The sequence below is a fragment of the Zosterops lateralis genome, assembly GCF_965231275.1.
Source record: "Zosterops lateralis genome assembly, chromosome: 15".
Classification (NCBI taxonomy): domain Eukaryota; kingdom Metazoa; phylum Chordata; class Aves; order Passeriformes; family Zosteropidae; genus Zosterops; species Zosterops lateralis.
Window position 1 is genome coordinate 6,605,465 of NC_139775.1, and position 27,625 is coordinate 6,633,089.

Consider the following 27,625-nt stretch of genomic DNA (forward strand, 5'->3'; position numbering starts at 1 on the left):
ACCCCGCGCTGCTCCCCGGGCTGCGGGTGCGGCCGCCGCCCCTCACTGGCGGTTCCCTCCGCTCCCGCAGACCCACCGGAGGCGCCTCCCGGTGCTCGGGGCCGGGAGGTGCGGGGGCGGCGTGGGGAGAGGGCACCGCGGGGAGTGTGCCCACTGCAGGCGGGCACAGACCCCCCCAGAACTCCTGTTCTTGCCGTGCCCGCTCCTTCCAGTTCCCCCTGGTGCCTCCCGATGCCTCCCGGTGCTCCCGGTGCCCCTCCGTGCTCCCGGTGGTCCCAATGCCTCCCGGTGCTCCCGATGCTTCCTGGTACCTCCCAATGCCCCCCCAGCTCTCCCCATGCTGCCGGTGTCTCCCGAAGCCCCCGCGGTGCCCCCCGGTGCCCCTCGGTGCTCCTGATGGCCCCCCGGTTCCCCCCAGTGTTCCCGGTGCCTCCTGGTGCCCCTCAGTGCTCCCGGTCCCCCCGGTGCCCCCCGGTGCCCCCCAGTGCTCCCGGTGCCCTCGGTGCCCCCCCAGTGCTCCCGGTGCCCCCCGGTGCCCCCCAGTGCTCCCGGTACCCTCGGTGCCCCCCGGTGCTCCCCCGGTGCCCCCAGTGCTCCCCGGTGCCGGCGCTGCGGGGCGCGGAGGGGGGCGGGGCCAAGTGCGATACCACGCCCCCTTCCCGCCCTCTGCGCTCTGCCATTGGTGGAGGGGCCGCAGGGGGCGGGGCCAGCGCGGGGCGGCGGCGGCGGCTCTCGCGCCCCCCATTGCCCGGCGGTGCCGCGGCGCCGGCCCCGGGATGTCGCGCAAGAAGGCGGCTCGCAGCAAGGGCGGCGGTGCCGCGCCCTCCGCCGCGCTGCCCCCCGCCGCACAGGGCACTGGCCGCTCCGCCGCTGCCACCCCCCGGGGGAGCGCCGCCGCCGCCCCCGAGCTGCCCCGCAACGGCGGAGCGGCGGCGGCCGGGCGGCCCTCGCTGAGCAGCAGCGGGGAGTTCTACGATCTCGCCTTCAAGGTGCGGGACCGGTGAGGGCAAGCGGGGAGGGTTGAGGGAGTGCGGGGTCAGGCGGGTGCGGGGCCGGGGGTGGCGTCCGCGAAGTTCCCGAGGGCCAGGACCGGGCGGGCATCCCTGCATCCCTTCATCCCTGCATCCCTTCATCCCTGCATCCCTTCATCCCTGCATCCCTGCTTGCCTGCATCCCTGCTTGCCTGCATCCCTGCTTGCCTGCATCCCTGCTCCCCTCTCCTCCCGCCCCTCCGCACCGCCCGGTCGGGGTCTGGCTCGGCGGGGCTGCCCCTGCAGAGCCCCCGGTGGCGGGGCCGCGGCTGCGGGACTTGTGGAAGTGACGGGCAAAGGCCGCTCGGGGAGTTGCTGTAACCTCCCGGATCCTCGTTAACGCACAGAAAGCGGGGCTGTGAGCAGGCTGCTGGCAGCCCTCGAGGGGCACCTGCCGAGATGTCTCCAGCCTTTTGGGCTCCGGTGGCTTCTCCTCGCTGCTTCCCATCCTGGCGAGAGAGTCACAGAGCAAATATATTTTCTTCCTCCCCACTTCGTCATGCGACCTGATGCAAGCCCAGCTTGGGGCTCATTTGACGATTTTAGGGCTCACACAGCGATTTTGGGGCTCGCTTAGTGATTTCTGCTGAGACCACGGCTCGGTGAAGCCCCTGTGTGTTTCTCTCTGCAGCCGAGCCCGGGGCACTGAGCCCGGGGGACACGGGTTTGCTGTGGCCAGTCCCACCTCGGTGTGTGGTGATGAGAGCTTGGTGCCTGTGGCAGTCAGTGCAGCCGTCGTGGTGCTGAGGTTTGGGATGTGGGGCAGGAGGCGTTGGGGTTTGGGATGTGGGGCAGGAGGCGTTGGGGTTTGGGGTGTGGGGCAGGAGGCGTTGGGGTTTGGGGTGTGGGGCAGGAGATGTTGAGGTTTGGGATGTGGGTTTGGAGAGGGACGTTCCATAAATGTGTTTGGTTGCTCCGGTAGGTGGTTGGTCCTGGTACAGCTGCATTCGTGGTTGAACAGCTTCCCTAAAATGGAGCCACCTCTGTGTTTGCGCTGGTCCTTGGCTCCTGGAGCTCACCTCTGCCTGCCCAGCCCGGGGCTTTCCCTAGGGATCATCCCCATGGCACGAGGATGAGCCAAGTGGGTCTCAGATAAGCCCAAATGCACCGGGTAGACAAAACATCTGCCAATGGTCTCGCTGATTTTGAACCAGTGGCAGGCAGAAATCGCTTTGTATCCAGTAAAAACCTGGTTTATTAAACTTTCTCCTTCCCTTCTCCTCTCCTGAGGCTCCTGAGCTCTGCCTGAGGCAGTGGCCAAGTTCTGGGCACAGGGCTGAATCCTGGCCCTGGGCACTCTGTGTGCCTGGCTGAGGCTTTGCTGCTGCTGAGTGGGGAGAGGCTTTTGTCGAGGATCATCTATTGCAAAAAGATGTCTGGAATTTTTTTTTTAAATCAATATTTTTTACTAAAATGACTTATTTTCCCCCTTCCCTTGGCTTCACACTGATACTCCCTTGGGCTCTGGCTGTCTTCACCCTGCTGTGCTGGGGCTCGATGCCTGGGGCTCCTGTGGGACACCAGCGTGGGGCTCTGCTGGGGGTGTGGGACACCGTGGGCAGCTCCTGCCCTCTTTGGCAGTGCCAAAACGAGCTGCACCTGCAGCCAGGGCTGCTGCTGCCTTTCAGGGCTGAGCTGCACAGGGGTGGTGGCATTTGCCACTTCTGACAGCTCCTGGGAGGGTTCGGTGTGACCCGGGGCAGTTCCTGCTGTAAAGCCATTTAATTCCTGTCACGGGTTAATGGCTCGTGGAAAGCTGGTGGCAGAGCCTTGGGAGAGAAGGAACCTGCCATGGCAGGTGTGGAAGGAGCTGGCACAGCCCGGATTTCTTGGTGTCATCCCACCGAGGGGAGCAGGGTCAGTGCCCTGGGGAGCAGCAGGGCTAGTGGGGTAGGCAGAGGTTTTGGGGAGCTGCATTTGAGAGCAGCCTCAGCTCTGCCGTGGTTGCTTTGTGGCAAGGAGCTGCCTGCCCTGTGTGTGCCCAGGGCGGCTGCTGGGTGGGGAAACTGAGGCAGGTGGCACTGGGAGCTGCTCCCTTGGCATCCGTGGAGGACTGGAGGGCAGCTGTGGGCACGTGTGGGTCCCACTGAAGGTGGGGGCACTCATGGCTGGGGACCCTCTGAAGTCTCCCCATGGGCAGTGTCACCCTCCCAGAAAGCCCCACGCGGCGTGGGGTGTTCTGTGGGTGTGCCGGGGACAGCACGGGCAGCTCGTGTCACCCAGACAGCACCTCTTGGCTTTCAGGGGCTTTGTGCCCCCACGAAGGACCTGTCAAGTGCCTGTCAGGGGAAGGTGTCTCCAGTTTGGTGACATGGTGCAGGGTGGGGGATAATCCCATTATGAGTATTCCCCTCCGTCCGGGGACATCGCTCTTGGATGCTTCTTCCCCTCGAGCATCTGGATGGAGTGGGGTCGAGGCTGCAGTGGGGCTGCCTTCCCAAAACCTGTAACCTGACACTCTCCCTCCCTGCAGGTGATGCTGGTGGGCGACTCGGGGGTCGGCAAGACCTGCCTGCTGGTGCGCTTCAAGGACGGCGCCTTCCTCGCCGGCAGCTTCATCTCCACCGTGGGAATCGACTTCAGGGTGAGTGCCTGGGGCTCGGCCCTGCCCGGGGGTCTGGCAGGTGAGTGAGTGATGGATTTTGCAGAGGAGTAACTAAACGTTGCTCTGAGGACTTAAACCTCGCCAGCCTCAGGGTGCTCGGGGTGTGACAGCAGCAGCAGCAACATCTTTGTTACAGCTTTGCACAGGGATGGGGGAGCGTGTCCTCTGCTCAGGATCCTGGGGATAATTCCTGTAACAACTGAGGCCTGACATCTGCCCATGAAAATATTTCCCTGAGGCAATTTCAGTGTTTTTTAAGAGTCGTTAGGTTTTTTTCTTGAAACGACAAAACCAAAGCTGATATAAACCAGAATGCCCTGGAGGAACCTCCTCAGCACAGCTTTGGGGTGCTGATGTGGGGCTGTGGAGGTGTGCTGTGCCGAGGGATCTCTGAGGTTTCAGTTTGGTTGGGAGCACCCAGAGCATCCCGATGCCAGGAGAGTCATCAGGGCAGCACTCGATACTGTGCAGCTGCAGTGAGGACAGTGGGAACCTGCTCCACACAGGGAATAACAGGTGGACTGGAGGGAAGAAAGGGGATCATGTCATGCCCTGCAATGCCCCAGTGTGCCCAGGGCATCCTTTGCCAGGCAGGAACACCTGAGTACCAGCCAGGGCCTTGTAACCTTTTCTTGTCCACGTTTCCCTGTCAGCCCCTTGCTGGGGGGGGCTGCCTGGGGTCTCTGTGGTCAGTCAGGCCCTGGTGAAGGGGATCCCCACCCACGGGGTGGGACAGCAAAGCAACAGGAATGGTGACTTTACAGAGGTGGCACCAAAGAGCCTTTACAGCAGCTGGGCAGGGCATGAGGCAGTTTTGCCACCAAAGCAGCAGCCGGCAGCACGCCTGGCGTGGCTCACTGGCACCAGCATCACCCTGTCCCTGTCAGTCCCCCAACCATCTGCTCCCTCCAAAGTGTGAGCTTGTCACCTCCCAGGATGTCTGGGCAGCTCTTCTCTCCCTGCCCTGCTCCTGGGGCACCGGCTGTGATGGATTTGGCTCCATTTGGGTGCCGTGGTGGGTGCTGTGAAGAGCTGCTGGTGATGCCACACACCCTGTGTTGCATCTTCCCAACCGCCTTTTCCCAGCAGGATCTTGGATCTTCACTTTTCTTGGAGGATTTCTGGGAGATGAGTGTCTCCTGTAACCTGCTGCTTGGCTGGGGTATGAGTAATAACTGGCTGGTGCAGTGACATTGGGAAGGGGTGATGTTCAGCTCAGAAAGCCCTGAGGGGGGAAGGGATGTTCCGTGCCTAGTGAGGCTGGGGGCTGCTGCAGGCGAGATGGGTAAATTTGGATCTGTAATTTTATAGAAAGGTAATTACACAGTGTTTCAGGTGTTCTTCAAATAAAAGCATTTTATTACTGATTGCAATGATTGATACAGAGGGGCAGCCATAAAACCCTGTGACTTATTGATTAGAGCGCTGAAATGCCTGTTACTGAGAAGCAATCAAATTAGGGTTAATTTACTTCTCTAATAGAGCTGCTAGAACTACATGTCTCTGAAATGGGCAGATTATACAGTGGGGGAGATCACGTGTATGCCCTAAAACTCATTATTATCATCCTTGTAAGGCATTCATAATTTTGGGGGGGACATGGAAATAGTTTTTTGATGTTCCTCTGTGTTCCCACCAGGATAATCCTGTTTGGAAATTGTCCCTCTCGCCGTGGGCGCTGCCGTGCACATGATGCTCTGGGGTGGCAACACTGGAGGCTTCTGCTGGTTTTAATTTGTGTCTTTTTAATCACAGAACTGTCATAGCATAGCTCCTTCTCTCCACAGCCCCGGAGTTTGGCAGGGGGGTTGCTGGCTGGAGCAGGCGAGGCTGTTTGTGAGGTGGCAGCAGTGGGAAGGTGTCACTGGGGTTTGCTGTGTTCTCTTGGCCTGCTGTGAGAGGCACTGAGTGAGCACAGCGGGGTTATTTTGGGGTTCTGTGGGGTTCTGGCAGGGTTTGTGGCAGACTCTGAGCCTCGCTGGCAGCAGAGGCTTGCAGGGAGCTCCCCAAGGCCAGTGTGTGTGGCAGCTGCGCTCCTGTGCACGCACGACCTTGTTTGGGACCTGCTGGATCCCTGGGGCCCATTTCCCCCAGGAAACCACAGGGATGGAGCTGCCCAGCTCCTGACACTGTCCTGGGGACCATCTCCATCTTCCTGATGCCATCTGGTCCCTGCAAGCGCTCTGGAATGGGATGGAGCTGCTTTGGGGGCAGCCCCCACACCAGCCCAGCTCCCTCCTCTCCCCATCCACTGGTCCCAGTGGGTTCCAGCATCCATTGCTCATTTTCAAGGATGTCAAACCATTAGATGCACCCAAAGCTGTGGCTAATGGATTACATAGGCCGGGGCGAATGTAAATGAATAGAAATCCATTTAAAATTAATCTGGCATTACTATTCCTAATGGCCCCTGAGGTTTGTTCCCTCCTACTGTTTTATGTGAGGGAGAACCTCCTGCGACGTGTTTGTTTATTATCATCTCTTAAACAAAGAGGGATGTTGATCTGAATGTGTTTGGAAAACAAGCCACTGATGCTGGGGAAATAAAGATGATTGTAATATTAAAAAAAGGCATCAAAATGGCACCTGTTGGCTTTGAGCTTTGGAGGTGTCCTGACACTGAGTCCCCAGTGTTCCTCCCGGGAAAATTTGGTTTGCTGGGGGAGCGTTTTTAGCTCCTGGGGATGATTCCAGCCTTCCCAATTCAGCTGGGACAGGGCCAGGGTGTCTCTGAGCTGGGGGTGCAGTGCTGGGTGAGCCCCCAACTCGACGTGGGTGCCATCGAGGCAGAGCCTTGCTCCTGTTCCTGGGTCCTGCTCCTCGCAGAGCTTTGGCTGAGCAGAAACCTCTGTCTGAGTCCCTGAGTTGCTTTTCCCCAGGCTGGGGGACAAACCCCTCTCTGCCTTCAGCATCTGGGTCACAGGTGTCACCGTCAAGGTTTCATTGCTAGATAATGAGGGGCTTAATTATTGCCCTCCATGAGCTGTGCCGAGCTGTCTGGGGAATCCTGGCAGGTGCCTCCCCTTGTGGGGTCTCTCCGCACAGATCCCCAGTGGTGAGGGCAGGGCAGCTCTCTGGGCAGGCCGTGTGTACTTTCCTGACTTCCCACATTCGGCTTCCAGGGAGAAGGGGCTCCTGGAAAAGAGCAGGTTTAGTGCTCAGGGGTGTGAATCCCGGTTTTCTCAGTGCCACGGAAGGAGCTGCCTCTCCTTGTCATTTTGGCAACGCCGCAGAAACCTCGACAGAAATTCAAGCTGCAGCAGCCAGCTGGACTTGAGTCCTGTCCTGACAGCTGAGTGACGGGGGGGAGGTGTCGCCAAAGGACAGAAGCTAAAGGGCCCCGTGAACCCACTGTGTCCCTGTCCCCAGAGTCACCCGGGCTCCCTGGGGCTGCCCAGCCCCGTCCTCACAGCCCCGAGCTCCGCAGGGTTGGGCAACTGAAGATTTGTGTATTAATTGGACCTGAAAGGAGAAGAACATAAAAGAAAAAAACAATTAGGGACGAGCCTCTTCTCCCTGGGAAGAGGTGCTAATGAGCTGCTTTGCATTAGCAGGGGTGATGGTTCCTGCGTTAATCAGTGGGATGGAACTTTCTGGCGGAGTTCAGAGCAGGGCGGCTTCTCTCGATGCTCTCCTGGGTGTGCAGTGCTGTCATCACTCCTCTGTGGCTGCCCCGAGGACAGGGAGCAAAGCAGCATCGCCCTGGCACCGAGCTCAGGTGCTGCCGCGAGAGGAGGAGCAGGAGGGAGGGAGCCAGTCCCGGTGCCTGGGCAGGGCTCCAGGCTTCCAAGGCAGGCAGTGGGCACAGGGGATATTTCATTGAAGGCTCAGCTTTGATGTCCCCAGGTTGACAGCGCCGTGAGGGGGCTCAGCTGCTCCCCAGCACAGCCCCCTCGGGAGGCTCCGTGCTCTGCTCCAGCCTTGGCTGTGCCGTGGTTAATCTGGGACGGCCCCCGGGCTGTAAATAAAACCTGTCACCGGTGGCCCTGAGCTCTAAGGACTCCTGATTACACTCAGCCCTGTGCTGCTCAGGGCTGGAATCAGCACTGGTGTTTTTTTGTTGTGTTTGTGTGCATACACTTTCCACGGGCTGCCCCTGGCTCCTGAGCTTTGCAGGACGATGGGAAGCTTTGCTCCAGCCTTGCAGGGTGTGCAGAGGAACAGTTGGATTCACCCAGAATGGTCCTGGGTGTGCTGGGAGAGTGGGGTGGATGTCCTGAGCATCTGCTGGTCCCAGTGGGCACCCACATCCCTGCCCTTGGGGCGATGCTCTGGTCCCCAGCAGGTGCCCACATCCCTGCCCACATCCCAGCCCTCATCCCTGCCTTCACAGCCTTTGCCTGGTGGAACAACCAACCCTCCTTTGAGGGGCTGGAGCAACCCAGAGCCTCCTGAAAGCCAAGGGCTGGCTTTTATCTCAGCGGTTGGCACAGAGCATTAGCAGGGCTCATTTTCTGATGGATCAATCTGGAAAAAGTGGGAGGGGAGCTGCTTAGGGCAGAAGAAAGAAACGGAAATAAATTAATTTCAGTGTCTTTCTGTGCAAAATTAGCCCTAGATGTTGGAGGGAAGGAACTCGGGCACTGGGCAGAGTGTTCAGTGTCTCCTTTGCTGTGTGGGGTCAGGCTGGGGGTTTGCTGCAGGGGAGTGGGTTTAGTTGGTCTCCAGGGCTGGAGCTCTGGAGGGAAGTGGCCTTTTCCTGGGAGAAACATCTTGGAGCTGCCAAGTTGCTTGGATCAAATTCCCCTTCATAGGGCCATGCCAGTGGCAACAGAGATGCAACCAGGATGGGGAAGGTGGGGCAGGAGTGGGCAGGGGATGCCTGTGCTCCCACCCTGAGTATGCACGTGGCAAATGCTTGGAACTGGATGACCTTTAAGGTCCCATCCAACCCAAATGATTCCATGTTTCTGTGTGTTTCCAGCAGCTCTTGTCTGAAAATCAGTTTGTTCTGCAGCTCCCATTGCTGGATGAATTTTAATAGCAGCCAGGAGCTGATTTCATATTTTTGCATTTCTCACTGGAGAAATAGAGAGCTGGGCTCAATTTGCCAGAGCAGATTTCCATCCCTGCAAGTGTTCAAGGACAAGCTGGATGGAAATTAGAGCAACCTGGTCTAGTGGAAGATGTCCCTACCCTTGGCAGGGGGTAGGACCTGGATGATCTTTGAGATCCCTTCCAACTCAAACCATTCCAGAAATTCTCTGATGATTCCTGCAATGCTCCCACCCCTTCTGCCTGGCTCCAGGGCATGGACACGATGCTGTAGGGACTAGCTGTGCCCAAACTCAGCACAAGGAGGCAGATCCCAGCAGTCTTGCCCAGGAAAGGCAGCACTGGTCAGCTGGGACAGGCTTGGATTGTGCCCCTTGTGCCCATATGTGACTCTGAGCACTCTGCTCCTCCACAGCTGCTGCTGCTGCTGCCTGTTCCCTGCTCCCAGGACGGGCTCATGGGGCAGTCAAAATCCACTTCCCATGGCAAACCAAGCCCTGCTTTTCTTGCCGTGCCTGCTCCTTCCCTTGCAGAGGGACACTCACAGCTTTGCAGTCGGTGCCTGTCATTTGCATGCAGGGGCTCAGTTGCCAAGAGATGCTGCGAGCGGTGCCCGTGGCGGCTGCGCCCGCTCCTCGTGGCTCCCAGGTTTTTATTCATCCTCCTTTTGCCTCTTGCTTTTGGAAAATAATAACCCCCAGTTCTGCAGCAGAGCAGGAAGATGCAAACCCCCATGTGCAGGCGGTGGTCCCAGTGGACCAGGGACTCCATTCCTGCCTTGGGGAAGGCACAGAGAGAAGATGAATGTCTTCAAAGCAAAGAGGCGCTTGAGCAGCTGGAGTGGCAGCCAGCCCCAGAACCTGGAAAAAAACCCTCTTAACCAGCTTAATCCTCTTTGCAGGATGGTGGGAAGGTGCCTTCTCCACCTCCTTGGTGTCAGAAATACCACCCAGAATAGTTTGGATGTGGAATTTTCTATCCATTTCAGCTGACATGACAGCGCTGGGGATGTGGGGTTTGTGAGATGCTACTGGAAGGGCACCAGTGTCTCCTGCAGCCCTGCTGCTGCTTAGTGTCTTCCTGGTGCCTGTTGATAGCTGGTGTCCTCGTGGGTCTGTCCTGGGGTGGTTGGAATAATGGATTTAATTAGCTCAGGGGGAGAGCAGAAGGCCTGGGCTGCTCAGGAGCTGCAGTGCCAGGACACAGGCAAGGAGAACCCAAACTTGGGAGCTGCTGGTGGAAGGAGGGAGGTTGTAAAGGTGCTCAGCATAACCTGCCTCTCTATCCTGCTGGTCAGAGCTGTGTGGGAGCCCAAAACCCCTACAGAGGATGGGAACCACAGGAAACTCAGCTGGGAAATGCAATTCCCACCCATCCAATGTGTCCAGGGGTGTGGGTCAGATCCCTGCTCCTGCCCTGCTCCAGCTCAGCAGGATCACTGGGAAGGAGCAGGGTGAGTAGGAGCAGGGCTGGGGAAGGCTGTGGGCACATGGTTGTGCTGTGTTGGCTGCTCTCTGCCTGCTGCCAGGTGGGAAATTGGCTCTGGAGAGGCCAATTTGGGCACTGGAGCATCCACTGCCATGGATCCGAGCCGGGCTGGATCTGCTCCCGGTGCCAGGACCTGTGAGGGAGCGTTTTATAGTCAGTAAAACATTTAAATGGGGCCAGAGTATGTCTAAATGGTTTCAATATTTAATGGAATACATTTGGCTTAATTTCACTTTCATCTTTTATTTGTGATAAAACATTGAACTCAGCTGTGCAGAACTGGATTGTTCTTTGAAAGCGGAGGGAAGGTGCCCAGGAAAGGGGGGACAGGTGGGTTCTGGGGTGTCCGTAAGCTCCCCACTGCCCCCAGGATGGGCATTTGGGGCATCCCTGCCCCGTGGCTCTGCCTTGCTTGGCTCCTGTGGTTCCCTGAGCCCTTGCTGCCTCTCTGCTGAGCCACTGCCTCGTTTTGTTAATTAATTATTGCCCCTAGCAGGCTATCGGTTATTCCTGGGGTGGATGTTGATGATCTCTGTGGGGAAGGGTGAGGTGCCAGTCCCGGGGTTGGCAGTACTGCAGTGGCAGGAGCTGACTCTGGCTGAGCTCACCAGCTGCTTGCTATGTGTTGTTCTTCCCTGAAAAACTCCTTTCCTTTTCCCCCTTTCCCCAAAGAAAGGGGAAAAGGTCTCTTCCTTGAGACCTGAGCCACAGGGTCAGTCCCATCCATGGGGCTTTGCTGGTCCCTGTGATGGTGGCACTGAGCATCACCCTGGCCAGAGGCAGGGCAGCAATGGAACGTGCCAAAGCCTGGAACAGCGAGCACCAGCAGGTCACTCTCCTTGGGGAAAAAAAATGGGAAAACCACCCCCATGCAGGCAGGTCAGAGCTGTGTTTGGGGTGAAGAGAGCTGCAATGTGGTGTGTCCCTGTCCTTGGATGGTGATGGGACACACACTGTTCCTATGGCAATGGGGGATTGAGGGCTTTACCTGCAGAGTCTTTGGAAACAAAACATTTTGTTGTTGGCAGCACGGGCAGAGCTGGGCACTGCCCATGTGGCTCCTGGCTCCATCCCAAGGTGCTGGAGTTGCCCTGGCTCGGGATCCCAACAGAGCCCTGGAGCTCACACAGCTTTGTTTGTCTACCAGGGACATACAGCATATTTAATCCTGGCTCAGCACCGAGTCATTGCCCTGAGGCTTTGGTGAATCTCTCGGAAGCAACAGCAAATAATTCATCTTTATGCCTCCACTGGGAAAAAGTGTTTCTCCCTGATCATAACTAATATGGGTTGGGAGCGCTTGGTGCTTCAGCTTTAAAGGGTGATGTCCATTGCCCTGGGCTGTGCTTGTCCCAGCTGAGGAGGAGTTTAATGGGTGTTTTGGGGGTCTCAGTGATGCTTCTGAGCCTGAGGAAGATGTTGGTGTGGCAGGGCTGAGTCAGTTCTACCTGCAGGAGGTCAGCAGGCAGGAAGGGTCATCTTCTAGGGGCCATAAAAACCATTAGCACATCTCTGAGGATGTGACTGATCCTAGTGTGAACACCTGGACAGGTTTTGTTCCATTTTATGTGGGGTTTTTCTATTTAATGTATGGAAAGGAGAGGAGTGGTGGGAGCTGTGCCCAGCTGCTTGGGTCAGATGCCACGAAGCCATCACATCCACCTCGCCAGCCCTTGTGCCATCTGCCTGTGTCTCAGGACGTTTTCCTCCTGCCTGCCAAGCCTCGATGTTCTCAGGCTCAGTGACACACTGGGGAAATGGAGGCTTTGGCTTTTCCAGCTTTGCCTGCGCAACATCACCACGGCAACGATCCCGGGAAGGCTCTGTGGCATTAACGCTGTTACTGGGGAAGAGCCACTGCACCATGGCCACGAGCCCCGGGTGTGATGTGTGCTGGGCTGAGGAGGAGCTGGGGGTGCTGCCTCATGCCAGGGCTGCTGCTCCTCCTCACCAGGACCGAGCCTGGGCTGGCCCCAGTGCCAGGCACATCACCCCGGGGACAGCTGGCTGTGGGTTCTGTGCTCCCAACCTTGGAACAACTCCCTGTTAATGATCCTTTTCTCCCAAAAGTCAAATGCAGGAGGCTGCTGAGGGCCCCTGGGCAGCCCCAGCCTGTCTGGGGAGTGTAGACCCCTTGCCCTGTGTTGGATGCTGAATTTGGTAGAAATTGCTGTATTTGCTTCTCGTGCCACTCACCAGCAGCCAGTCCCACGAGTGCCTCCATGCCTTGCTGCTTCCTTGGAGCTGATGATTGAGAGAAATACAGCTGCATGTGTGGATGCATAATTCAGCCCAGCCTCACTGCTGGGAGGTCGAAGTGGAGACCCTGTCCAGGGACCTCCCTTGGAGTGGAACAGTCCCTGGATGAGCATCCATGCACAGTGCCCTGTGCAGTGCAGACCCCTTCTGGGGAGCACAGGGAGCCCTTCCTGCAGCTCGTGCAGCCAGATGGTTGGGCTTTCACTGTCTTTTTTCCCTGGTGTGGAGCACAGTCGGCCCTGGGAGCTGTGGGGAGGCAGCTGAGCTGCGACCCCCGGGCTCTGCACGGCCCCTTTTTCCTCAGAGGAAGAGCTGGGGATTGTTGCTACTCCTGGTGCCAATTTTTAGAGCTGAGCCCGGATTTGGCAGTGGTGCTGGGCAGCCCCCACAGCCCCAGACATGGTGAGGGGCTGGCAGCTGTGCCAGGCTGGTGGGGATGTGAGCTCTCCCTGCACCTGCCCATGGCAGGGGGTGCCCTCCCTGCCCAGAGCACTGCTCACTCAGCACCGAGGAGCTGAGCTTGCAGAGGGGGTCCTGCTCTGTGGGGCTGCTCCCCAGACCCCTCTGCAGCAGGGTGACACATCCAGGTGGCCTCTGATAAGGCTGGGGCTCAGCGAGTGGCTCTGTGGCTCAGCCCGAACTTCCTTCAACCCATTCATGAGCTGCACTTATCAAGTGGGCATGAATTAATGGGAGAAGTGCTCAACAATGCCGAAAATAACTTTGTTCCCAAGCAAGCGTTAATGCCTGGCAGATGTGGTGTGTTTTTCCCTCCTGAATAACACACACGCGAGGTCAGATTGTTCCCGACAGCCGGGCGTGCTGGGGGAGGAGCACAGCAGCTCTTGGGAGGGTTGATTCTCTGGGGATCAGCCCCACAGCCCAGGGCAGAGGTGGAAATCCTCTCCAGAGGACCTGGCTGCTCCAGCTAGAGTTCTTGGCTGAGGTTGGGCTTCCCAAATGTGCAACGGAAAGAATCAAGGAAATCGTGTGTGGGTTTTGGTTCAGTTTTGTTTGTAAAAAGGTTGGCAATGTCTTGGAACCGCTTCCCAGGAGTGTGGTCTGTACTGCTGCCCAGACCTCCAGCACCCACAGTGAAGGATTTGAGGTGTTTTACCTCACTGAGGTGATCTCCCAGCACATTCCTGGCTTACAGCTCTGCTCCAGAGCCCCACATGGGGAGAGCAAATGGTGGAGCTGGATTGGCCAAACTGGTTTGACTGACTGGGGTGGTTTTGGTGTGGAAGCGCCGGTGCGGCTGAGCATGCTGCAGTTCCTCAGCACCTCTGCGTCTCCTGGGGCTTTCAGTGGTGCCCAAACCTGGGGAAGAGCCTGCTCTAGTGGAGCAGAAAATGAGAGAACTGGGACTGCTGCCAGGGAGGAGGAAAAGCTTTGCAAAGATCAAAGCTTTGAGTGCACGGTGCCTGCGCTGGGGATGCTCCTGTGCTGTGGCTTCTGCCTTGTGCCACCTGTGGGTGCACCCGAGTGGCCACCCCGGCACTGGCAGGGGAGTGGTGGGGCAGGGGCTCTGCCTGCTCAGCCCCTCCCTCCCCAGCTCTGTCCACGGGGAATTTCAGAAAGGGACAGATGGCCAGGTAGGACCATGGTGGCATTGCGGAATCGCTGTGGTTAGTGAGGAGAAGGTGAAACCTCAGAAAGCTCTGCTGGATTTTGGGGAGGAGCCACAGGGCTGAGGAGGGTCCTGCCCTGCAGAGAGGTCTGGGACCTGCTGTGTTTCAGCCCTGGCTGTCCCTGTTGCCACTGCACCATGCAGAGATGGACTGTGGTCCAAGGGAGCACTGGGACCTGATGGGTGCCAGTCCTGGAGGCTGACTGGGCTCGGACAGCCATCATAAAATCTCATTAGAGCTGTTCAGTCACTCCTTTTTCCTTGAATCCTTCAAAGAATCTGGGCTCAAGTTTGCTGCACAGCAGTTTTTGGGAGCTGTCTGCCTTAGCTGTGGGTGAAGGATGGGAGTGTTTGGGATAAAAAGCTACAGATTCCTTTGTCAGGTCTTTGGGGATTTCATTTTCTTTAGGGATGAGAAGTGCTCTTTAATAATGCTGTTTGCAGTGCTGTCTGCAGACGCTGCTGTGTTACTGCTCAGTGCTGACAGAATGTTTGCTGCTGGATATTCAGCCCTGATTTTTTTTTTTTTTTAATTGGATTGTAAAGTCTTCTCAGAAACTTCAGGCAAGTTTTCAGCCCAGGGCTGACTGCAGTCACTGAAGCAAATCCTAGAATCGTTTAGGTTGGAAAAGATCTATAAGGTCAGAAAAGTGCTGCTAGGCTTTATTTCTCCCCAGATAAACGATTCCCTGTCTAACAGGACCTGATGAGCCATTTTTCATCTCTGTGGCACTGACAGGGCCGTGCTTGCTGCAGATGAGAAATGATAGAGCAATAAATGCTCCGTGGAGATCCCTGTTCAGCTTTGCAGTGTGGCATGGCCTTGATGAGGAAAATTAAGATAAATATGTCGAGCGCCACGTTACTTATTCCCAGTATTGGCACAGATCTGTGTGAGCCATCTCTGCCCTCTTTGTTTCCAAGTCTTCCTCGTTTAGAAGTAAGCAGAGACATTTTTAAAAACATCCCTTCTTTTATAAAATGGGGGGAAAAGAGATGGGAGGGGTGAGTAATGCAGGCCAGGGTGGTGGGGGGCAGCTGGGCAGACCATCCCTGGGTGGGGAGGATCTCCTCCTGTGTGTTGGAGCTGCAGGGATAGGCTGCAGCCTTCCTGCTGCTTTCTGGTGGCTCTGGTCTCCAGGGAAGATCCTACCCTGAGAAATTTTGAGGGTGAATTTCTCTGGCTGTCTGTGGGGCTCAGGCTCACTCCCATGCTGTGGGGACATCTCAAACCTCGCAGGGCCCCGTTTCCCTCCTGCTGAGGTGAGCCCCAGCAGCCCCATTGGGCTTGGGAGCATCAAGTCTCCTCTGCCTGTGCCTCCCTCAAGGAACCTTCCCAAGGATCATCCCAGGATTTTGCTGGTTTCATGGAGCATCCAGGTTGGGAGGGAACAAGACCCCCACGCAGGACTGTGAATGCTGTGGACGATGCCAGGAAGCAGAGCAGGGCTGAATTTAAAATGTATGATCCTAAGCAGATCCTCTTACCTCTAATCTGTCCCTAAGACAGGATTCTCTTCTTGCCAGAAAACCCTTTTATTTGCAGACTGATGTGACTAGAAGATGATAAGTCACTAATTCTTCGGTGTGTCTGCTTGAACAAGAGCCTGGACTCTTATCTCGGCAGGGCTGGCAGCCAGGGAGATGTTAATTGGGGTTTAATGTAGTGAACACAGCTCTGGACAAAGGCTGGTGCTGCTGACATCCCTGGGGCACTTGCTGGGTGCTGTGGGGAAGGGGCTGTCCCCTGCTGGAGACCAGGGCTGGGGGACATTTATGTAGGGCTGGGCTTGTGGCTTCTCCAGGCCAGACATGGCCCCTCCAAGGGGCCGTGGGGTGGCTCTGGCCCCAGGGCAGGTTGGAAGTGCTGTGTGCTGTGAGGGGCCGTGGTGTTAATCTGCATTTCCTGGGATCTGCTGAGGCACTGAGCAGGAGCTGAGCAGCCAGAGCACATTGTGGGCTCTGAAAGGATCTTGGCACCAGAGCTGGAGCGGCTGCAGGCAGGAGTGTGCAAGGCCTGGGGAAGAAAACATCCCAAGGCAGAAGTTGCTATTTTTAGCTGCACAGCACAAATGCACAGAGCTGCTGAGGAATTCATCACCTGCCCCGGGAGATGGATGGTTGGGATTTTTCTCTGAAAGGCAGATTTATAGGAGAGGCAGAGGGAACTGTGCTGAGGTGTTTTGGCCACCCAGGTCTCCCCTGGGATGCTCATGAGTGTTTCTGGTGGTGGCACAGCTGAGGAGGAGGAAGAGGATCACTGAATGTGATTCTCAGTGCCAGGGACATCCTCCAGCCCCACAGAGCATGGCTGGAGCAGGACCATGTCCAGCCACACCATGGCACACCCCTGCCTCCATCCCACATCCCTGCCCTGCTCTCCCCATTCCCAGAGGCTTTCTGCAGGTTCCAGCACAGCATCAGGCTGTGCCCTCCTCTCTCCTGCAGGGAATGTGCTCCTTGGAAGGGTTTTCCCAAGCTGGAGTGGTGGGCTGGCTGTGTTCTCCATGGAGGTGCTGATGGCTAGGCTGGGTCAGGCACTGCTTGGATTTAGAGTTTTTGGTTTTTGGAGCTCTGAGAGGGCAAAGTGGGGCTGCTCCTGGATCCTGGCCTTGGCAATGGGCTGGGATGTCCCTGAGTGCTGTACCCACCAGGAGCAGCTCCCTGGCTGCGCATGTCTGGGAAAATCTCAGGGTTTTAACGAGCAAATTTAATGCAGTGTCCTGCTGTTTTGGGCAGATTTCCATATCGATCCTTGATCTATTTTTGCAGTCGCCGTTGGAGGTGGTGGTTATTTGTGTGTCTGCTATATCACAACTCATCCCATTTCCTCCTGGCACCGGAGTGTTTGTGTCTCGCAGGGGCTCCCTGGCTTTGCCAGGTGGGAATTTGGCTCCTGGGCTGGCCTTGGCACGGGGCTGGGGTGCTCCAGCGTCCCCTCAGCCAGTCCTGCACTGCTGGGTGTCTCCTGGCTTCCTGAAATAAAGGATAACCCAATCTAGCCCTGGCTCCTGGGTGGCCTGGCCTGGTGACACTACAACCTAATGACATTTCTGGGTGGCTGGACTGTCAGTCCCACAGCTCATTACTGGTACTAATTAACTCTGTGCTGCCCCAGCGCCTGCGCTCGCTTTGATCTACAGTCACTAACGCCGTTTATCCCCATTTTGACAGGAATTGCCCCCCTCTCAGCTGCAGGAGATGCCTCCAAGGCTCAATAATGACATTTGAGGGGCTTTTTTTCCATGGTAAAAGAGCAGTGGGGTGCTTTCAGTGGGCACTCCTGGGCAGCACCACTGGAGCCAGCGGCAGGCACAGGCTCCAGCGAGGCAGGGTGGGGGTCCCCTGGCTGGAGCCTGAATGGTGCCAGGGAGCAGCTTCCCGTTTGTCCAGTTAATTGCGAAGCAAATTGATCCATGTATCCAATTTAACTTTAAAGGCTTTAATTAATGAGTTCATACGTGTAAGAGCTGGGAGAGGCCGGGCTGTCGATGATGCTGATCCTGGGCTGTGCTGCAGCTTCAGTGGCGTGGGCTCAGGCCCTTGGGGGATGTGCCAGTTGCTCATGGTGGGATTCACTGTGGGGACCCTGTGACCTGGGGTGGGACATTTGCCCACCCTGCAGCTGCTGTGAGGGCAGAGAGGGGCGGCAGGGCCGGGTCTGCGTGGGAGCATCGTCTGTGCACGTCTCAGAACCGGCGCGGTTTCGCTCCATCACCTTCCCCTCCTTCCCTCCCTTCTGCTGCTCCCGGGCAGCCGCAGCTGTGGGATCGTGCCAGGGCTGCAGCCAGCGGGGCCTTGGTGTGTGATAATGCTGCTCTTAATTGAGGACCATCTGCACATGGTAATTTAATTTTTCCCCTGCATCTGCAAGGTTCCAGCTTTGTTTATCTGACGTCCTGAAGATTATTTAACTTCAGAGCATCACGTTTGTCCACCCCAGGCACTGCAGGCATTCCCATTCCACTGCGGCCCCTGCTAGATGAGATTTCAATAATGTTTGCACCGCCTCAGGAAAAAGGACACAAAAACTGAAATTGGGAAGGGCGACAGAAGAGCTGAGGTGCAGGGATGGTTTTCCTGCCCGAATTGTGGCAGGAGGCTGCCGGGAGCATTACCTCTGTTCTAACAAACGAGGTGAGATGAGGAAGGAGCCCTGAGAGCACAGCCCCTCCCCTCGCACGCAGGGCTGGCAGCACATTTCATGTCTCAGTGCATTGACACACAGCGCCTTTGTCTTTCGATGCTTATTAGGAGCTCAGCCCCCAGCTGTGCCTTGGAAGGGCTGACAGGAGGGAATTGAGGCATCTCCTTAAAAAAAAATAAAAATTGGAAGCTGGGAAGTCACTTAGCTGTGGTATGGGAGGAGACCCGGGCACCTGGTTCATCTGAAGCACGCTGGTGTGTGCTGCTGGCAGCAGCCCCTGCCCTTTCCCAGCCCAGCTCCTGCCTTCTCCTGCCCTGCTCCTCCCACCTTCTTGGCTTCTTCATCCGTGTTCTGCAGCCACCCTGTGCTTGGGGGCAGGCAGGGATCATAGAATCCTGGGATGGTTTGTGTTGGAAAGGACCTTAACCCACGCCCTGCCCTGGGCAGGGACATCTCCCACTAAACCACATTACTCCAAGCCCCGTCCAACCTGGCCATGGACACTTCCAGGGATGGGGCAGCCACAGCTCCTCTGGGCAAACTTCTTTGGGATGCAGGCAGGAGTGATGCTCTGGCTTACTCTGGTTGTGTCTCCTGCCTGCAGGACCACTTCCACAGCATCTCACCCTGGAACTCTGCTCTGTTCCATACCCAATCCTCAGAAAATCAATTTTTTCCCCCAGGCTGGTCCAGCAGCATCTGGATCCCTGTGCAGACTTTAATTAGGTCTAAGCATTTACCTCCCTAAAATATAGGTAAGTCGTAATTAGTGTGACTCCTGTTGCTGGCGGCTCCGTGTTAATTAACTCCTGAAGGGGAGGTCACTGCATGTGGGGCACCTTTGGAGCTTCAGCTTTTTTGGCTGCTCACCAGATGCTTCAAGGTGGCTTTGGCCTGGATGATCCATGCTCAGGGCTGGGGCCATGTTCTCCCTCCCACTCACCTACGGTGTTCTGTCAACCTTGGAGCACAGCTCTGGGGACATGGCCACGTCCCTGGGCACAGCCACACTCTGCTCTGAGCTGGAGGTGCTTGTGTCGCCATGGGGAAGGGCACCTGTTTGGTGCTGGTTTTAACGTGATGCTCAGTGTGTCCTTGTCCCTTGTCACCATCCATCACACCAAGTGTCCCCTCGTGCCAAGAGCTGGGGCCGATGGTGAAACACAGCACCTTTGCCTTGTTCTGCAGTCCCTGGCACAGTCCCTGGCACGGTCCCTGGCACGGTCCATGGCAGGTGGTATTGGCAGCTGGCTGCCAGCACCTGGGAATGGTGTTTGGAATGGCATTGTGCCAGTGCAGAGCCTGTGGGATGAGCCTGTGGGTCTGGCACCTGCATGTAGGAGCCAGGGTTTTGGAGAGCAAGGTGAGCTCGGAGAGTGGATCTCCTGTAGAGCACAAACCTGTCCTGTCTCACCTGTGGCACAGGTTAGGACAGGGCTGTTCCCATCCTCGGGGAGGAGGTGGAGGTGCAGCTCAGTGTTGTTTGCCGTGGCTGCCCTGGGGATGGCTCTGTCCCTGCTCACCTGGGAGCCCTGGGCAGAGGCACCAAGCTCCAGGGAGCACTTTGTGGCAGTGGGGACCCTGGGTTTTAGGCACTTCAAGCCTTCAGGAGTCCTGGTGTCACCTCCTGGGAAAGGGTCAGCTCCACATGCGGGGAGCCCTAAACCTCCGGCTGGCTCCCCGAGCGTCGGCTTTTCCCTGAGTACTTCCCAGCTCCCCCACCCCAATCCTTGGTTGCCTATTTTTACAGCTCCGGGGCTGTGAATCACTTCTCTCCCCCGTCTCAGTCGCTGCCTTTGAAGGTATTTATAAACCTCGGCCGTCTCCCTGCGCCTGCCTGAGCAGACGGAGGATTCAGCGCTCCGGCTCCCTCCTGCCCTCTCCTCCTCGCCAGATCCTTGTGTAGATGTGCAGGAGATGAGCTGCTCCCTCTGCCCTTGTTAAAACTATCAATGAAGAGCCTCGTCAGCACCTGAAGGGGTGGTGGTGCTGAGCAGGGTGGGATGTGCAGGGATGGATCTTGGCATGGATCCCTCGGGGGGTTTGGTGGCACTGGAATGGCTGGTGGCGTGTCCAGTGCCAGGGGTGGATGAGCCAGGGCTGAGCCCAGCTGGGGTCCTGGCAGCCTTGGCTGTCCCATGGCCATGTGATGTGGGAGATGGGAGCATCCCAAACCAGCTCCAGAGCAAACGGAGGGAATGGGATTTAAATTATCACCAGAGCAGCCACCAGCTGCCTCATCCCACTGGTGTGCTGTTCCCTGGCCATGTTTCCAGCACGTCCCACTGATTACTGTGCTAATTTCTATGGATCTGGTGAGCAAATTAATCTCTACTCCTTCCCCTGGGACTGCTGGTCTGCAGGCTTGCATTCCTTTAATGTTTGGAGAGGCTGGTGCAGATTGCTGGGATGGTGGCTGCTCTGGGACATGGCAAGGATCTATCTCCTGCCCTCCAGCCACCCTGAGGGGCACTGAGAGGCTCCCACACATCTCCCAGCTCTGCCAGGGCATCCTTCCACACAAAAAATCCTGTTGGCTTTGGGGAAAACACAGTGTGGAGGGACACTGCCCCCTCTCCTCAGTTCCACCTTTCTTAAAACCAGGCAAAACAAGGGAAAAACATCCTGAGAGAGAAAACAGGAGAAAAACAGGTCCAAGTGGCAGGAGCAGGAGTTATCTTTAATTTGCTGGCTGGATGTGGAGTGGTTGACTCTGTCTTTTGAAGGCCATTAAAATGGGATGCTGGTGCTCATTAATTTATGGCCAGAGGTCTCCAGCTTGAGCTGGGTGTGGCATTGACAGGATTTAGGTACCCGAATAGATGCAACTTGTGCTGCTACAGGGAGAGATCCTCTGTCGGGGCCATGGTGGAAACATCTCTGCAGGTGCTGGGACCAATGGATGGGAGTTTAAGAAGCAGGAGAGGGGATCAGCCCGAGGGTTTGGGGGAAACACTGACTGGGAGGGGGGCTCACTGTGTCTCCCATGGCATTCTGCAGCTGCACTCACCCCTCACCACCCTTTCCATTCTCTTTCAGAACAAGGTGCTGACGGTGGATGGGGTGAAAGTGAAGCTGCAGGTATGTCCCCATGTCCCTGGAAGCATCTCCCTTGCTGCGTTGGGTGTTCAGAGACGGACAAAGCCCCTCAGAGGACAAAGAAGAGATACACCCCCAAAATGGGGCCCCACCTCTATACTTTGTGGTCCTGTCTCCTGCCCTGGGACAGCCTTATGAACCCTTCTGGCTGCTCTGTCCCCTTGGCAGAAGCCTGCTCAGGGCTAGGGGCTGTTCTGGCCACAGTGATCCCTGTTCCGGCCCAGGTGCCCCTGCAGCCAAGCTGCTCCAGCCCCCTCAGACCTCAGTTTGTCCAAGCCCTTTGCCTGGAGCTCAGTAACACAGAGCCCCCAGGCAGCAACGTGCACTCTGCAAACCTCCTGCTGCATTAAGGACTGATAAATCACATTAGCAGGTCCCCATGCATCCATCTGCTCCATGGATTTTCCGATTAATGGCTGTGTTGGGAGTCCTTGGCCACATTGTGTCTCCACACCGAGGAGAAGGAAGAGGCTGCTTCCGTATTTATTGTTCTGGTCATTTTTCCTATTGATGTTCTTGGGAGCAAAAGCTGGAGAAGCCTCCTGGGGTTGCTGTTCAGGCTGGTTTGGGTGGGTTCTGGTCAGGTCTGATCCCTCTGCTCCTGTCTGCCTTCCAGATCTGGGACACAGCTGGGCAGGAGCGCTTCCGCAGCGTCACCCATGCCTACTACCGGGATGCCCACGGTAAGCAGGGCCACCTCTGCTCTTGGGGAGCCTCCACAGTAAGCTTGGCCTCCTCTGCTCTTGGGGAGCCCCTCCCTCTGGCTCTCGGGGGCCCGGAGCTGCCAGGTGAGCCAAGAATCCCTGCAGTGGTTTTCCATGGGAAGCAGCTGCCGTGGATGGAGGAGGCTGTGCAAACACCAGCAGTGTGAGGTGTTGCTGTGCTGGATTTTAGTGTGTTCTGTATCTCACGGGGGCTGTGCAGAGTGTCCTCTGAACCATGGGCTCAGTTTGGCACAGGCACTAACAGCCTGTCCTTCTCTCCACAGCCCTGCTCCTGCTCTACGATGTCACCAACAAAGCATCCTTTGACAACATCCAGGTACAGCAGCACCCCCAGCCCCTCCCGCTGTCCCTCATGTGTGACTGGCTGGGTTGTGGTTGTGGATGCGTTCAGGAGGTGTGTGCTGCAGGTGGGAGCTGTGGTCACTTGCAGAAGGGCTGTGGTTACTGCTGAGCACCTGCAAGGACAGGCAGGGGACGGGCAGAGAAGGTTTTCCCTTTCATAGCAAATAAAGGGTGATGGATTCACTGCTCTGGCCAATTAATGCTGTGTAATTATAGCACGGGCAGAGAACTTGCTGCGGTAGCTGAGCACGGGATCTTTCCCCAGTGAGCTGCTCCCTCATCCCCCTCTGCTCCTTCAGGTCACAATGGGTTGGGGTTGGGCACCTCATTGCTCCCCCAAGCTTAGTCCAAACCTGGCAGGGAGAGGGTCCCATCATGTGGCACCTCCCCAGCCCACCTGCCCTTCCGGCCAGCTTTGGGGGCTTCCTGGTGCTGCCTGAGTTTGTCCCTTCCCCAGGTCCTTCAGGGCAGCTGGGCAGCAGTGCTGGGGCTCTCAGACCTGGCAGAGGGGAGAGCAGATGCTGCCCACATTGCAGTGAGGGGATCAGGGACACCTGTGGGCACTCAGTGTCCCCTCCCTTCGCCCCACCAGCTCCATGTGGCTGCCAGATGCCACCTGTGCCAGCGCTGCCAGAGCATGTCCCAAGCTGGGGAGCAATTATCCCTGACCGAACAAGATGTAATTGCTCCTGTCCCGGGCATGAGAACACCGTGTGCATCCACGGGGAGCAGCTGTGCCTGCACAAACACCCCGTGCTGTAGTGGCATCAACACCCTGGGGCTGTGATGTGTCACACACTGGCTCCTGGGGTCCCACAGCCCCATATCCCCTGGGGGCCTGGAGCTCTCCCTGCTCCGGAGCATCCTTCCCTTGGCAGCAGCACACCTGCCACCCCTCTGTGCCTGCAGTCCCATGGCAGGGACAGGGCAGGTCCTACCACCCTGCTCCCGTGCCACTGATGCTGGGAATGCTTCTCACCAGCTGGGACTGGCCAGAGGTGGCATTTCCCAGCCTGAGGAGCTGGATGGCTCAAGGAGGGTGAGTGCTGGGTGTTAACCGGGCTCCGAGTCTGCTCGGGGCTGGTGACCCTGTGAAAGAAAATCCTTTGGAGGTTTCATGTTACTGGATAACACTGCCCTCTCTGCAGCATCAGTAACCCTGGGGACACAGGAGGGATGTCCCTGCAGGACACACAGCCCCAGTGGGAAGGAATGAGCACCCAGGGTAATTGCCAGGCTTTGGAAAGAGGGGTGGAGCCGGGGTGGAGCCAGAAGGCAGCCAAAGGGAGTCAGGAGTGACTCCAACCCATGATGGAGCTGAGCACTCTGGGCCCAGCCTGGGTGCAGTGCAGTGCAGTGGCTGCAGCCACGTTGTGGGATCACCAGGAATTGCTGTGAGCCCAGCAACAGCACTGGAGACAGCAGGTTGCTCACACCACGGGGTCAGGGATTACAGGGAATTAGAGCAGGTTTGATTGGATTAGGCTGGATTAGAGGGCAGGGAAGCCACCCCACGGCTCAGGGAGGCAGGTTCAGGTGCCTGCTGGGAGCAGCGTGCTCAGCATGGGGCAGCACGGGCAGGACATGGGCACAGGGCACATCCCAGAGCCAACCCTCGGCCTTGTCCTCTGAAAGGAGGTTCAGCCTGAACATCCCAACTGAGGGGGAATTGGGGTCAAAGCCCTACAAGCACCCCTGGGCAGATGGAGTGGGGGGGGGGGGGGGGGGGGGGGGGGGCAGTCAGAATTGGGGTGCTGGGCTTGCTTGGCAAAGTGGGGGCCCCAGGGCTTGGGGACACTCTCCCTTGTTGACAGGGGTCATCTGTGGAACTCCCTGGCATTTCTTGGGATGCTGAGGGTGTCCATGCCAGGACTGGGGCAGCTCCCCATCATTCCTTCCTCCTGGAGCCATTAACAACCCCTCTCTTTTGGCTGTGTCCCTCCAGGCTTGGCTGACAGAGATCCATGAATATGCACAGCAGGATGTGGTCCTCATGTTACTGGGAAACAAGGTGAGCCTGGTCCCAGGGCTTTGCCAGAGCCTCCTCTTCCTCCCACAATGGAGCCACAGGCAGGGGAGCCTGGCAGGGGACAAGGGGACAGGGAGGTACATGTTGGTGACCTTCCAAACCACCACAAGTTGCTCTTTGCCATTCCTGCTGCAGGTGGATTCAGCCCAGGACAGAGTGGTGAAAAGGGAAGATGGAGAGAAACTTGCCAAGGTAGGTGAGGTACCTGAGGATGTCCCTGAGGATGTGCACATGAAAAGTTTACCTGGAGACCAGTCTGACCCAAAATACACCTGGGAACACTTGGCTTTTTTCCCCTTGTCATGCTCTCCCCTTTCTCATCTGTTCCTTTTCCTTTTAAGTTTCTACTAACACCTCTTGTTTCTTTGTCCTCAAAAATTACTCCGAGAGCCTGTGGGAACGCCATTGGTGCCATCCTGACCCTGCTGTGTCTCATCCCACAGGAGTACGGAGTGCCCTTCATGGAGACCAGCGCCAAGAACGGCCTCAACGTGGAACTGGCGTTCACAGCCATTGCAAAGTAAGTGACCACAGCAGTGGCCTTGTCATCATGAGGAGCTTTAGCAGCATTCAGGCCACACTGAGATCAACTGAGCTGGGCAAGGCAGCTTGGAATCACAGAATCCTGGGATGGTTTGGGTTGGAAGGGACTTTAAAGCCCATCCAGTTCCATTCCCTGTCATGGGTAGGGACTCCTTCCACCATCCCAGGCTGCTCCAAGCCCTGTCCAGTCTCACTTTGGCCACTTCAGGGATCCAGGGGCAGCCACAGCTTCTCTGGGCACCCTGTGCCAGGACCTCCCCACCCTCACAGGGAAGAATTCCTTCCAAACATCCCATTTATCCCTATCCTGGCAGTGAAAAGCCATTCCCCTCTATCCTATCACTTCATGCTCTTGCCCAAACTCCCCCTCTGGCTCCTTCAGACTAAGTCCTCTCCCTGCCAGAAGCAGCAGCACAAGACTAACATCCTTCCCCTTTCCCAGGGAGCTGAAGCACAGGTCCATGAAGCTGCCCAACGAGCCCAAATTCAAGCTCCACGACTATGTGAAGAAGGAAGTGCGAGGCTCAGGCTGCTGCAGGTCCTAACGTGTGTTTGTACAGAGACTCGGGCCCGTGGGCAGTGTGTGCATGTCTGTCTGTCATGTCTGTGTCTGCCCCTAAGGCCAGCTGAGACCAGGGCACAGGAGCAGCAGGAAAAGCTCTCAGATTCTGCAGCCCCATTGCATCCATCAGCTCCAGCTCCCCTTGCCAGCGTTCCTGCCCAGCTCGCAGGTGGGAGGTGTGTGTTTGGGAAGGGGCTGAGTCTCCTTCTGTGCCTGCTCTGTGAGGCTGCTGTAACCTTTGTGAGAGCCAGGGTGTGACACAGGGGAACCAACACCTTCTCCCCACCTAGGAGGAAAAAAAGTTGTTTTTCTGGGTAGGAGAAAGTCCTGAATTCCCTTTTCTTTCCCTGTGTACCTGGAATTCAGCTGAGAGCCCTGGCCTGGGGCGTGCAGGAAGGGTATGTTTGAAGGCAGCCATTTTTGTAGTTGCTTTCTCCTGTCTGTCCATCCCTGTGAGGTGGGACATGCTTCCAGTGAGGGATTCTCCTGTTCCTTGCAAGGCAGAGCTTGGCTGTCTGAGTGAGCTCCTGCACACCTGGCTGTGTACAGAGATTTCTGAATGTTCATCCCTTTGGGAAAGGCTCTGCTTCTCCTCCTTCTGCCCTTTCTAGTACTTCAAGAAGAAACCTACTGTATTGCAGCTTATTCTAAATACCTTCCTGTAAGTGTGATGGTGTTTTCAGACTGCAACAACGCTTTGATATCTTCAAAGTTTTCTTGGGCAGCTCTTTCTTTTCACTGCAGAGAGCTGGGGGGAAGCTGCAGGCGGTGATTTTACAGGCTGCAGACTCCTGCCAACTCTCTTCAAGGGCCTCCTCACCCCTTTGGTCTGTGTCAGGCTTTTGGCTGGTTTTTTTTTTTTGTCAAGCTGCACTTCTCAGTACAAATTTGAATCTGGATGAAGTGTTTAGCCTTTGGCAATTTTTCCCTTTGAAAACTCCACATGCACATCAGCAGGTGCCCGCTGTGCTGAGCCTCGGTGGCTTCTTCAGATGAAATAAGAATAACCCATCCTTTGCCCCCCAGCCAGCACCAGCCTCCCCAGCTGCTGACTCAGATGCCCCTGCCCCTCATTTTTCCTGGGATTTTGGCTCCAGCACTACTTTCCTGATGGGCACAAGGAGCCTCTGCAGCTCCCACATGCTCCGAGCTTCACTCCTCAGGGAGCTACAGCTTCACAGGATGAAAACGGATCTTAAAAGTTGGTGTTTTGGTTTTTTTTTTTGTTTTTGTTTTTTTTTTCCCCTAAATAGTATTTTAAGGGAGAGACAAGTCTTGAAATTGTCTGGTTTAAATTTTAAAATCACTTCTGGAAAACCCATTCCTGCAGGAACATTTGCACTCCTGGCAAACCCTGCTGCCAGTCCCGCAGGAGCTGCCAGGTGAGCTCTTTCAGGGCTCCCTCAATCCAGTAATTTGGTTTTGTGTGGGGCAGGAACAGCCAGGCAGCTCTGCAACTCTGTTTCCTCGTCCTGCTCTTGCAGCAGCCCCATCCCGAGGAGACAAGGAGTCTCCCTAAAGGCAAAATTTAGGGTTCATAATGGATTAGGATTCCTGATGTCAGGATGCTGCCTTCCCTCTCCCTGACTGGCATCTGTCTGGGTTACAAAACTGAAAACTGCTCACTTCTTGCTCAGTGTAGGTTTAAAACCAATAAAAACTCCTTTAAATGCAAATGAAAATGTTTCCCTTTGGAGCACTTCCAGCCTGCCTGTGGGGAACAGACTCTGCTACAGAGTCCTCACAGCCGTGGTTGTGGTTTATATCTAAACTCTGAGCAGGTTCAGCCCCTCTCTCCCAGTCACAGTTCTCAGTGTGGGGCTGATTTCCCAGTGCCTGCACACTGGCCTGGCCCCAGAGCTCCTCCTCACGGTCATCTGGGATTTTTCCATGGGCCTTTGCTGCCACCACGTGGAACTGCTCAGCGCAGCGTTAATTATTCGAGTTAATTGCTCAGTGCACCCAGCCATGTGCGAGGACTCAGCCTCACCTGCAACATCCCATTTCTGCTGGTTATTGTTTACGGCTTTTGGTTCATTCCTGTTAATAAAATTTTTTAATAATCTCCATGGCTACAGCGGTGTTTTGATTGTCCAAACACACAGCACTGTAGGTCACTCAAATTTTTCAGCTCAGCCTTGAACCTGTCTGGATCCACATGGCAGAACCA

At 56.5% G+C, this 27,625-nt stretch overlaps 1 protein-coding gene across 2 annotated transcripts; it reads left to right on the forward strand.

Annotated features, from left to right (window-relative positions):
- Positions 1-776: 776 nt before the first annotated feature.
- Positions 777-27,487, forward strand: RAB26 (RAB26, member RAS oncogene family; the record flags this gene model as incomplete). 2 transcript variants are annotated; one of them, XM_083872849.1, is made up of 9 exons in its annotated part: positions 777-989; positions 3,505-3,615; positions 21,195-21,236; positions 21,871-21,937; positions 22,243-22,295; positions 24,267-24,332; positions 24,486-24,542; positions 24,794-24,870; positions 25,336-27,487. In XM_083872849.1, the coding sequence occupies 9 exons, from the start codon at positions 777-779 to the stop codon at positions 25,436-25,438; spliced, it is 789 nt and encodes a 262-aa protein (XP_083728975.1). In that variant the 3' UTR covers positions 25,439-27,487. The 2 variants fall into 2 exon arrangements, with proteins under 2 accessions (XP_083728975.1, XP_083728976.1); XM_083872850.1 differs by lacking the exon at positions 777-989 and adding an exon at positions 2,780-2,829.
- Between the last annotated feature and the right edge of the window lie 138 nt (positions 27,488-27,625).